This window comes from Nematolebias whitei, chromosome 22, assembly GCF_014905685.2.
Source record: "Nematolebias whitei isolate Nwh7 chromosome 22, NemWhi1, whole genome shotgun sequence".
Lineage (NCBI taxonomy): Eukaryota > Metazoa > Chordata > Actinopteri > Cyprinodontiformes > Rivulidae > Nematolebias > Nematolebias whitei.
In genome coordinates, this window is record NC_056519.1 from 2112641 (window position 1) to 2124697 (window position 12057).

Here is a 12057-nt window from a genome sequence, read left to right on the forward strand (position 1 = left end):
GAAGCCCGAGGAACTTCCCGTGAAGCCCGAGGAACTTCCCGTGAAGCTCGAGAAACTTCCTGTGAAGCCTGGGGCACTTCCTGTCAAGACTGTGAAACTTCCTGTGAAGCCAAGGAACTTCCTGTGAAGCTCGAGGAACTTCCTGTGAAGCCCGATGAACTTCCTGTGAAGCTCGAGGAACTTCCTGTGAAGCCTGGGGCACTTCCTGTCAAGACTGTGAAACTTCCTGTGAAACCCAGGAAACTGTCTGCAGGAAGAGCCACAAAAAGCCGAACACGATGCAAAGTAAATGTTTATTAAAAACCATTGAGTGAATGAAGATGACATTTTTAAGGATGGAATTGTTTTTAAGGCGACAGCTCCGCTCCGACGAGCCACTAGCTCGTCGGTCTGGTTAGAATAAAACTTTTCTCCAAACTGAATATTTTTAGAACCTTTGCATAGAACAAAATATCTGAACTGTTGTTTAAATGGTTTGATTTATGCTGAAATGTTTAAAACTATAATAATTCAGTCAGCTGTGTTTTCAGATTTTATTTTTAAAGGGTCAGAATTTAATTTACCAAAATAAGAGTTCCAGTTGACTGACGACCTGTTTTCTCGTCCTCTGTCCGTCAGGAGATCTTCAGCGGCAGGGAGCTGTGTTTTAGTGGTTTTGAGGCCTTGGACATCGTTTCCCCTGAAGGGCCCCTGTGGATTCTGGGAGATGTATTTCTGACGGAGTACTACAGCATCTTTGACAGAGGACAGGACCGGGTCGGCTTCGCCCGAGCCAAACACCCCATCGAATAATCGCCCATCAGTTACAGCTTTAAAGAATTTCCACCAAAGTTAATTTTCTTGGACCAGTCATGAAGCAGCTTGGATTTACAAACCATTGGACACAATGAAGCCGTTTTACCGGAGGAGGCCAACGTTTGATGTGAAAATGGGATTCGGGACATTCATTAATTCAGTTTAACCCACGAAAACAAACAAAGACTTCCCCACGCCCCGAATCATTTATTAAGTGGTTCAGTTCCTTGTTTGGCCACAGGACGGCAACAAAAACACAATAAACAGATTCAAGATTCTTTGTTGAACAAATTTATTAACATTATCAGGTTTTACAGTCGATTGACGGTTGTTCTTCCATTAAAATGCAAACTCTTCCAGTTTAAACCAGTGGAACGCTGCTGGGAATTAAATTAAAGACCTGAACTGCAGGTTCCTCAGATTAACTTTGACTAAAGATAACCAGTAAGAACCGTATTTTTCAGATGTGACATGTGCACCTTGTATCTCTTTACAAATCTCTGTAGATCCAATAAATCTAAATAAAAATGGACCTCAGACGTTCTTTAGTTGACAGAATAAACCACCTGAGAGTCGCCACAAGAACACACACTTGACCAATAGATAGGATGCCACAACGTCTTTGTGGGTTTCTGGGACCCATCCAGAACCCTTCCCAGTTTGGTTTCCATGAGCCAGAACATGGAGACACGTGAGGCAACTTTGGGAGGCGTTGGCAACCTGTGAAACTAAATTGAGACAGGAAACAGAATCTGACATTCCAGGAGCGAGACGGGAACTGCCATGAAATCCGTGGAACCAGAACCAAGTGAGTCATTGAAGACCCTTTGTGTCCCAACTGGAACAAAACAAACTCGTGGAGAGTCGAAACGATTTCATGCAACTCAGAGTGAAAAATGTATCCGTCTTGAAACGCCACCCTTGTGTTTTCATGTAAACGGCTACACTGCGATGATTTGGAAACGATGATGTCATAGCCCCGCCTACAACCTGAGAGCATTCTCTTCTAGCTATTTACATTTAGTGCAGGAAGTGTAAACTTTCTGCTCACGCCTTGTTTCCTGTTTGTGCTGTAACGTCGAACGTCAGGCAGCGCTACAGTACGACACTGTTTTGGGTTCTTGGTGTTTTCGTGTGGACGTAGACATTTCAAAGAACGGCGCCACGTTTACGAGAATATGTTTAGAAACATCCATGGATGGATGGATGGATGTTTAGAAACAGAAAAGGATTTGGAAAAGCTGTTTTTGTGTGGACTGGAGCTAAGATCAGGGACTGGTGAGTCCAGACTTTGTTTTGGCTTCAAACCAACATTTGAAGCATCTCTGAGACCTTTGGACATTTTCTGTCTTTGAAAGAAAAGTCTCCTGTTGGGTGGTCTCCGTTTGAACTTTATGTCTCATTTTTATCTCCAGACGAAGAGTTGTTTTCTTTCATGTCTTCATCACGTTTAGTTTCTTCCTCCTCATCTTCACTTCCAGCCGTTCCCTGGAAGTCGTGGTCGTAATCCGGCTTAGGGATCTGCAGCGTGTTCAGGGTCGGACTAGGTGACCTCCAGGGCTGATGTCGCCCCAGACGTTTTCTTCGTCGCCCCAGAGCCTTTGGACTGGGCAGGCTGCGGACCGATGCCTTCGACGACTGTCTGGAAAACTGCAGGGAGAACTGACGTCCTCTTGGCCTAGTTGGTGGATGGTTCTTGTCACTGAGCGTTGCCCAGCGAAATTCCTCTGGTCCCAGTTGAGTCGGGGAGCAGCAGTTGGAGCCAGTCCTGGAAAGGCTGAGGACAGAATAAACAGGTTAGCAGAAACATCTGTGGTTGTTTTTGAAGCCCCAAAATAAATGTAGTAATTAGGAAATGCACAACATTTGGACGGTACGAAGCTGACGAGCACCTTGGGGTTTCCAAACTTGGAGCCTCCTCAGTGGGGGAACGATTGAAGCCGTTCTGATGTTTCCTAAAAGAATCGTTGTTGTTGCAGGCGTCACCGTACAATGGTGGGCTGATGACTAGCTGAGGAAAAACAACAGAGGACATGCTCTCAGGTGACGGTGGGTCACTGCTGACCTCCCTTAAGGTGGACAGAGTGTCCATGGACTGTGGGGGGATGGCCAAGGACGAGCGTGGAGCTGTGGCCATGAGACCTGGGTTAGCCCTGGTAGGACAGCCAGAAAAAAACACCAGTGACAGTTGATTCACTCGGACACCTCTGATTAATACATTGGTAGAAGTATTCGTAGTACTTTGACTTTAGCAGTACCTCAAGTCTGTGAAGAAGCTGCTCGTTGCGTCGCTGCTGTGGCGTTTGAAGGTCGGTCGAGGATGTTTGAGATCAGGAGGCTCCTGAACACTGAGCAGTCGTCGGACTCGACCCAGAACCTGAAAGTTAAAAACACACAAAATAAACCAAAAACATTTATCCTTTGAATAATTTTACTTTATTTATGAACTATTTAGAATTGAAGTTGACAATCGACAAATTGATTTATGGCCACAAGGTTTATCATTTTTTATTTGCATTAAACTGACTTCATGCAGTTAAATCCTGATTTTGTTACGAGTCAGAGAACGAAGGAATCTTTTGTTTTTACCGACTCTTGGCGTCGAGTGAAAATAGAATCCTGTCGCTGAAGGTGACTGTCGGAAACCTCGGCTTCATCAAACTGCAGGATGTCTGAGAGTCTGCAGGAAGTATTGAACAAACACGTCTCAACATGCCCAGGAACTTTTCTTAGGTTGCATCGTACTGAACTACGTGGAGAAACAAAGATAAAACTTTTACTTGTCTGAAAAAACTACTGTTAAACATTAGCCCAAATTTTACCATGTTTTTCTATTTATACGCAAGAAAAACATCTGAAACACTCTAAAAAAAAAAATGCGTCTTTCGGCTGTTCCCTTCTTCAAAAGTTGCCACCGAGAACTAACAGTTGTTTTTACGCCGGACGCTCTTCCTGATTCAACCACAGACACTGAGCAACCACCGCCCTCTGTGGAGCAGAGAGCTGACAGCTGGGGCGCCCAGGGCAGCAGATGGTGGGGGATAGGGGCCTTGCTCATGGGCCCAGGGTGGGGCAAATGAGGGTGTAGGCATGTGTGGGTGCTTCACTTATCCCACCCACATTTTGATGGTCTTCGTCTGGGGAGTTGAACCGGCAACCTTCCGATCACAGGCCCTCCTTCTCTAACCTCTGCACCACCACTCTCCCGTCAAACGCTCCACAATTGCAGAAACTAAATTGTAAAGGCTTCTAGCTGTTCACACTCACTTTGACTATTGTGCAGGAAAAATTGTCTTCTAGAGTTTTGGAACTCAAAATGTTTGTGACACGAGAACAAGACCCTGCGGCTCGCTCGAGGAATAGTTTCAAAACATTCACAGTCCCGCGGGATGCTAGCTTCACTGCAGCCAGAGCCTCGATGGATCGGTGAACGGTAGTCACAAAGTTTTTGGTTGAAGTTAGAACATGTTCAAAGCATGCCACAAAAATGATCTCACAAAAGTCTCTAAGTTGTTGCGGTCCCTTCTCATTTTTGTTGCAGATGTCTCAAACCCATTTTGAACCTTTCTCAATTTTGTTGTGGGTGTCTCAAACCTGTCTCTAACCCTTCTCAAATTGGTTGTGGGCTTCTTGACCCATCTCAAACCCTTCTCAGTTTTGTTGCAAATGTCTGAGATCTATTTTAAACCCTTTTCGGTTTCTATCAATAAGTCAGGTCCTCTGGACGTGTACATCTACATCTACGTACACATCCAGAGGACCTGACTTGATTTTGTTAGATTATTTTACCTGGATTATTGAGCATAGATCAGGATACCTTTTCAGTTTCGCTGTGTCTCAAACTGATCTCGAACCCTTCTTTAATTTGTTACTATGAATTCTAGAGCAGTATTTTGACATCTTGGAAATTTTCCTGTAGATAAAAAGTCAAAGTCTAAAAACCAACGCCAGTGATAATTAACTTTTAAAAAGTTGGTCCAAGTCCGGTTGTTTTTACTTCTGCAGAACTCATAAATGAGACGACTGACACGGTGGGTACAAAGCGGGCGCAGACGGGTACGATGTGGGCGGACCAAATGCAGCCGCTCGCCTCACTTGTTGCAAACAATCTGATTTTAGAGCGACTGCAACTGAAAATGTTGCTTACGAGTCTCCAACAGTTGCACCAGTTTATTCCCACGTCCTGACTTTATTTGACGCACTGAGCTAGAACAGAACGCAGAGTTCTGTCCACACGTGAACAAACGGTGCACGTTCTGAGGTTCTGGCTGCAGCGTGGACGTTATCGGTCTTCAAGAAGCAGCTCAACAAAAACGCTGCTGGAACAAACTCGTGTTCGTAATCATGAATGGAGTGGAGGTCGTCTGACCCCATGTCGGTGGTGGAGCCGAGGAACGAGGCGATGCAGTAATCTGCAGCAGCGAGCGTGTACGGCGGGCGAGCGTCGCTGTCGTTCCAGTACATGTCTTTGGTCATGTGAGGAAGGTTCATGTGCATCTCATCCACCGCCAGCAGGGACACCTGGGACAGCAGGTGAACAGGAAGTGACATCAGTTAGGTTTCAGACAACAAATCAAACCAAAAATAAAGAAATAAACCGGTCAGAGACCATTTTTAGTAAATCAATAATCAATAACGGTTTTACTTCAGTGATAAACTCGAGGTAAAGGTGGTTCCATCCAACGTTTGGATCAGATTAAACCTCGCGTTCAAGTTCTGACGAAGATATAAAACAAGTATAAAACATCCATCCATCATCTTTAACCTGCTTCTTCCGTTTTGGGAGGTGGAGGACACCTGGACAGGTCTCCGTCCATCACAAAGACAACCATTCACTCTGTCTCACCTAGGGACAATTTAGAGTCATCAATCAGTCTAACATGCATGTTTTTGGTCTGTGGGAGGAAACTGGAGAAAACCCATGCAGCACGGAGAGAACATGCAAACTCCACCCAGAAAAGTCCCTGGCTGGGATTTGAACCTTTGACCTGTTCGCTGAGAGGCAGCAGCTCTACCAACTGAGCCACCGTGTTGTCCAAATATAAAACATATTCTAGAAATTTCCTGGTAATTCTACCCAACTGTTGATCTTTTTGTGTTTCAAAGCTGTAAAACGGTTTGGTGCTTCTCCAGTGTCCCACCTGAAGGTTCCTGTCGATGATCCAGTTCGCCTCAAAGTCGTCATCGTCCTCTCCAAATGGGTTGATGAGCTGCTCCGCTACCTGACAAGAAGCTAAAGTCTGAATTTTGTTCTGAAACGAGACTTTGAATAAAAAAAACACACAAAAGTACATTTCTTCTCTGAACTGCAAGAATCGTTGTAATGACCACCAGCAGCCACAGAGGGCGCTGCTGCTCAACTCCAAATTCAACTCGGGATTGTGTTTCAGTCATAAACAGTTCAATCATGAGAACATTTGTCCTAAAGTGAGCAGCTTAGAAGAATAAATCCAAAGTTCACGTCCTTCATTGTAAAAAATAAACTTGTTGGGATTATTGAGTCATTTTAACTTCTGACAACATACGTCCATCTGAACAGATGTTCTGTTGTAGAACAGATGTTCCACAACCGTCACTCCCAAACGGTTGGAACGTTGTTTAAAATGTACAAACATGGAATGAAATTATTTGATAATTTCATTAAATACATTTTATTCCCAGTGAAACAGCAAATGTGTCAAAGGTTGGATCTAAGAAACTGAACTGAAAAAAATAAATAAAGCGATTTAGAAACTCGGTGCAAGAAAATCTCAAAAAACATTCCAGGTTCACAGATCGTCCGTGAACATCCCCTAAACCTCCAGGACCTGAGGAGACCAGATGTTGGAGGGAATGTTGTCTCAGGTTTGGAGGATTCCAGCTGTCCACCAGTCCTGGATCTTCTCAGCTGCTGGAAACAGATGTTGTAAAACCTGTAGATATTTTCTGCATTGATGGGGTCTTTCCAGGTGTGTAAGCTGCTCATGCCAGAGGTACTAATGCACCCCCATACCATCAGAGAGGCAGGTTTTTGAACTGTGAGCTGGATGATTCCTCTTATTATGGAGAACGTGACGTCTGTGGTTTCCCAACAGAACTTCAGATGTGGACCCATCGGACCTCAGAACAGTTCTCCACCTCAGTCCATTTGAAATGAGCTCAGACTGGAGAACCTCTGCCCGTTTTCACTTCTTCTTGTAGAATCCTGCTGTTTCTGATTCGTACCACGAACGTTTACAGACTTTTGTTTTACGACCTTTAACTTTTTACAGATGTGTTGCTGTGGTCTGATTCAAAATGAGCTTTTTAAAACGTATTAATTCTTATTTGACACCTTTGATCTGTTTCTTTGAAATGAGGGTTCTGTTACATTTCACACAACGTCCCAACGGTTCTGGAACGAGCAGCTGGTTTCACAGCCACAGTTTTCTGACCTTCAGCCACCCGCAGTAAAAGAAAAACTGCAGCAGAGTGAAGACGGGGACGTAAAGGTCCAGGTCGTGTCCGGGGTGACGCTGGGCCGGGTCCAGAAACTGACGGCCGATCAGACAGGCGAAGAAGAAGGTGTAGACGGCGAGCGTGACGACCTGAAGACAAAGATCTCCTTCAGAGTTCTGATCGGGTCACAGCCACCACCTGGGATGTGATCAGAACCGACCTGCGTGTAGACCAACGGGACGCCCACCCAGTCGTACCCGAACAGAGTGGCACACCACGTCCTGAACTGATTCATCTCCTGGACACAGACAGGAAGCAGCTGATTTCTCTAACCGTACGGTAAATGGACAGAACGCTGCCGTCCTCTCTCCTGGGAGAGACTGAGCGTCGCATTAGCACGGTTCTGGTTCCTGTGGTGAAATCATCTCTGAAGCATGAGCTGCTGTTTGGTCTGCACAATAAAACTAGACTGATTCAGACGTTGTAAAAAGGTTTTAGCTCTTTCTGTTGATGAAAACCAGCAACGCCTCAGAACAAAATACAAATAAAACCTGCATGAGTAATTATAAATCTCAGATTCTCTCCTTGTTGTTTAACTCTGAACATTTTTCCTGAAACCCCACGTTGAGGATGTTCTGCAGGTCCATGCTGTCCTGGATCCGTCCTTCTTGCCGAGCTTTAGACGCCAGGTTTGAGAACCAAACCACGGGGATCCAGTACTTCAGGTGAGGAGAACGTACGTTCTCGAACACCTTCCTCTCCTCTGGGGTCATAAAACCTGCAGGTGGAGAGACACGATTCAAACCCTGACACCAGAACGTTCACACGGAGCTCCAAATCTGAACTTATGTCTGGCAGTAAAACAGGAAATAGAAACTGTTCACTGATTTATTCAAAGTTCTCCAACGTCTGGTCAAAATAAACGGCACAGGAGACACTTGGGTTGTTGCAAAGCTCCTAATTCCATCTGCAGCCCACAGTCCTGCTCTAATTGTCTGATAAGCTGATGTTCCATCAGTAACAGGAAGGAAGAGACAGGAAGCCGGACCAAACACACACACCGAGCTCGTACCGGCCTCCACCACGTGGTCCATGGTTGGGAACCGCTTGCAGACGGCCGTGCTGACGGAGCGGAAGATCAGGAGCGATGTCAGGTTCACGTAACGCATCAGCGTCCTCCGCAGAAGGCGGCCATATTCGTCTTTACCCTGAACACAGCTGCAGGCAGCAGAAATGTCAGACACCTGAGACGTGATGGGTTTACCACCACGTTCTTGTTTAGTAGATTACAGCACATGATGCGTTTGGGTTTCAGTTGAATCACACTATGAACTGGAAGAACCGGATAGTTCGGTGAACAGGCTAAAGATTGGCTTTTTGGAAAGAATGTCAATGAAAATATGGAACAAAACTAAAGCGAATATTAATGCAGCTAACAACCACGAAAATATCATTTCCTGCTTACGCCAGATTAGCACGAAGAAGTCAACTAGCATCTGCTAATGAGTTATAGCACAATGGTAACAAAATGGTAATTATTGGATCAAAATGCTAACTATTAGCATCAAAATGCTAACTATTAGCATCAAAATGCTAACTGTTAGCATCAAAATACCAACTCAAAATACTATTATTATTATTATTATTATTTTATTATTCGTTCTAGAATTGCGCCGCTCCAGGTGGCTGCATGTTGGAGCAGCTCTGTTTCATCCTGAGATTTTGCTTTTGGAAACTTTAATTCCTCTTTTTCTGGAAGTAAATCACATTTTTTGGTTGATTGTTTCCTCTGGTATCAGATGCTGTGCAGCTGGAAGTATTTTTACTGAAACTTTTTTTAGTTTTGGACATTTGTTATGATGCGTAACCATGGCAACAAGGCAGTTTTCTACAACAACAGCAGCTGATTAACATCTCCAAAGCTCAAATAATATCTCAACTACAGCCCCACATCTCAAATGAGTTGAAAAGGATGTTCTGTGGACGCATTCTCATCTACCTGCCAGCTGTGCTCGAGTGCCTGACCACTGAGATCCTGGAACTAGCAGGAAACACGGCTCATGACAGCAGAAGGACAGGATCTCAGCACCTACAGTTGGATGTCCGCATCGACGAGGAACTCGGCAGACTGCTGGGAGGAGTGGCCATCGCTCTGGGAGGAGTTCTGTCCAGCATTCGGGCGGTTCTACAGCCCGGGAGAACCGAGAGGCCAGCAGAGTCTGGGTGGACGGAACGAACGGCATCTGCAGCCAGTTTCTTAGGATCCACTGTGGGATGGACCTTTACAAGAGATCCTTCCTGTCTACAGCATCAGCATCTATAACATCTCTTAATGAAATGAGGATAACGAGTTACAACAACAAATAATTTCCCTTTGGGATTAATAAAGTATTTTTGAATTGAATTGAATTAGCATCAAACTACTGTTAGCATCAAAATGCTAACTATTAGATCAAAATACTATTAGCATTAAAATGCTAACTATTAGCATCAAAATGCTAACTATTAGATCAAAATACTATTAGCATCAAAATACTAATTATTAGCATCAAAATACTAACTATTAGCATCAAAATGCTAACTGTTAGCATCAAAATGCTAACTGTTAGCATCAAAATGCTAACTGTTAGCATCAAAATGCTAAGTATTAGATCAAAATACTAATCATTAGCATCAAAATGCTAACTATTAGATCAAAAATACTAACTATTAGCATCAAAATGCTAACTATTAGATCAAAATACTATTAGATCAAAATGCTAACGTTAGCATCAAAATGCTAACTATTAGCATATCTTATCTGACAGCACTTTGAGGCTGCTACTGAATTATTAGCAGCTGTGCTAACCCTGTTAGCCACACAAACCTGTTTGATCTGATTCAGTTTAGCTAATCAGTAAGTGCTACACCACAGCTACTTCCCGTCCATCAACCTTTGTACAGTTACTAAATGGTAAACGGACTGTACTTATATAGCACTTTTCTATGTAATCAAGACACTGGAAGCTCTTTACAACACAATCTGTGCCTCATTTACCTCCACACACACATTCATACAGCGCTCTACTAGATCTATACAAAGATAATCTGAATCTTTAGAGGTCAATCAGAGCTTTAGATCACATCCATACACCGGTGGGAGACGCATCAAAGACATCGAGGGGTTCAGTGTGTTGCTCAAGGACACTTCAACATGTGGCTGCTGGTGGGATCAAACCCCCAGCTCTCCCGTTGGAGGACGACTGCGCTAACCACTCAGCCACAGCTGCTCCACTAAAGCGCATGAGTAAAATAGTTTCATAATACACCTGTTATATAACTACAAACGTGTTGTACATTAGTTTTACTGGTGTTTACGTCATGAGCGCGTTGTGTAACGTTAAATATAAACATTGTTTAGATTAAGTGTATTTCAGTGAACTGAACGTAGCTATGAATCTATTTAGACCACAACGCATCACAAAATACTGACTGAGCAGCGCACTAGTAGCTGTCAAATTATTAATATTTGGCTTTTATTGAATCCTAGATGCTACTTCTGCTGTGACTCATTGGTAAAAGTCTCACATGCTAAAGAAAACTTAAGGTGCTGTCCACACAGGCATGGTGTTGGTGAGTACATACAAGTTTTATTTGATTTTTTTTATTATTAGCTGTGCGTCCATATGGAAACAGCATATTAGGAGCCCTGAAACAGTAAAAAAATAATAATAATAAAACTCAACTGGTTCCAGAGTAAAAAACAAAACCTCTCAACACACTATCCTTGTGTTTTGGTGTAGACGGCGAAAACGTAAACTTTTGAAAACGAGGATATCGAAGCTCCGCCTCATCGTGTGTGGCCTTTTCTTCTTGCGTTTACGTTTCGTACCCGTTGTGTTCTTTGCGCACATGCTCCACGCCATGTTTCTGGTCTTTGTGGCAGATCCAGCTCCACGCAGGTCTGGCTCAGTCACCACACTGTTTTGGGTCATATTCGGGGTTTCTGTTTGGATGAAGACGTTTCTAGAAACGGTGCTGTGTTCACGAAGATGGTTTTAAAAATGACAAATGCTGCTCTTCCACGTGGACAAGGCTTCAGATTAAAACCCATTCAGAGGGGCACTGTTCAGTCTGTGGTTCTGGGCTGATTGATTAGTTTTCTTGACTTCTACCAGCACGAGCTAACTGTTAGCCAGTTTTGGCAGACCTCATGCTACGCACGTCTGTCCACTGTTTTAAAGTCTTTACTTTGTCCTCTTTGCTGCTCTGAACACCAGAACAGTTCAAACCTTTAATTCTGTTCAGTTCAAAAATACTTCATTAATCCCAAAGGGAAATTAATTGTTGTTGTAGCTCATCATCCTGGTTTCGTTAGAGTTATAGATGCTGATGGCTGTGGACAGGAAGGATCTCTTGTAGTCCGTCCCACAGTGGAACCGAAGAAACTGGCTGCAGATGTTGATCCGTCCACCTAGACCCTGCAGACCTCTCGGTCCTCTTGGGTAGCAGGACTGCTTGAATGCCGGCGGACTTAACTAGGGGGACGATCTTGGTCCTCCTGCTGTCACAAGCTACGTTTCCCACCACCTCCAAGATCTCGGCGGTCAGGCACTCAAGCACCACCTACAGGTAGACGGGAATGCATCTATGGCACCTCCTTTTCAACACATTTGGGATTTGGGGCTGTAGTTGAGGTATTGCTTGAGCTTTTGAGATGTTAATCAGCAGCTCCCCGTTGTAGAAAACCACCTTGTTGCTGTTATGGGTACGCATCAGAACAAACGTTCAAAAGTAAAAAAGTTTCAGTAAAAATCATTCCAGCAGCATCAGATACCAGAGAAAATAATTATCTGAAAAACAACG

General features: G+C 44.0%; 2 protein-coding genes across 2 annotated transcripts in view; one reads left to right on the top strand and one right to left on the bottom strand.

The window, feature by feature from the left end:
- nots (nothepsin) overlaps positions 1-1054 on the top strand; it is a 6769-nt gene extending 5715 nt beyond the window's left edge. Inside the window, exon 9 of the mRNA XM_037695747.1 lies at positions 619-1054. Within this exon, the coding sequence (XP_037551675.1) occupies positions 619-792 (174 nt within the window). The 3' untranslated portion in view covers positions 793-1054. The remainder of the gene's footprint in view (positions 1-618) is intronic.
- Positions 1055-2041: 987 nt separating this feature from the next.
- The window catches only part of LOC119428435 (bestrophin-3), an 11659-nt gene continuing 1643 nt past the window's right edge, over positions 2042-12057 (bottom strand). The window contains exons 2-11 of the mRNA XM_037696117.1: positions 8285-8430; positions 7836-7990; positions 7433-7510; positions 7209-7361; positions 5937-6017; positions 5165-5316; positions 3385-3475; positions 3054-3172; positions 2688-2948; positions 2042-2572 (exon numbers count right to left, since the gene is read on the bottom strand). Coding sequence (XP_037552045.1) covers positions 2188-2572; positions 2688-2948; positions 3054-3172; positions 3385-3475; positions 5165-5316; positions 5937-6017; positions 7209-7361; positions 7433-7510; positions 7836-7990; positions 8285-8430 — 1621 coding nt within the window. The 3' untranslated portion in view covers positions 2042-2187. The remainder of the gene's footprint in view (positions 2573-2687; positions 2949-3053; positions 3173-3384; positions 3476-5164; positions 5317-5936; positions 6018-7208; positions 7362-7432; positions 7511-7835; positions 7991-8284; positions 8431-12057) is intronic.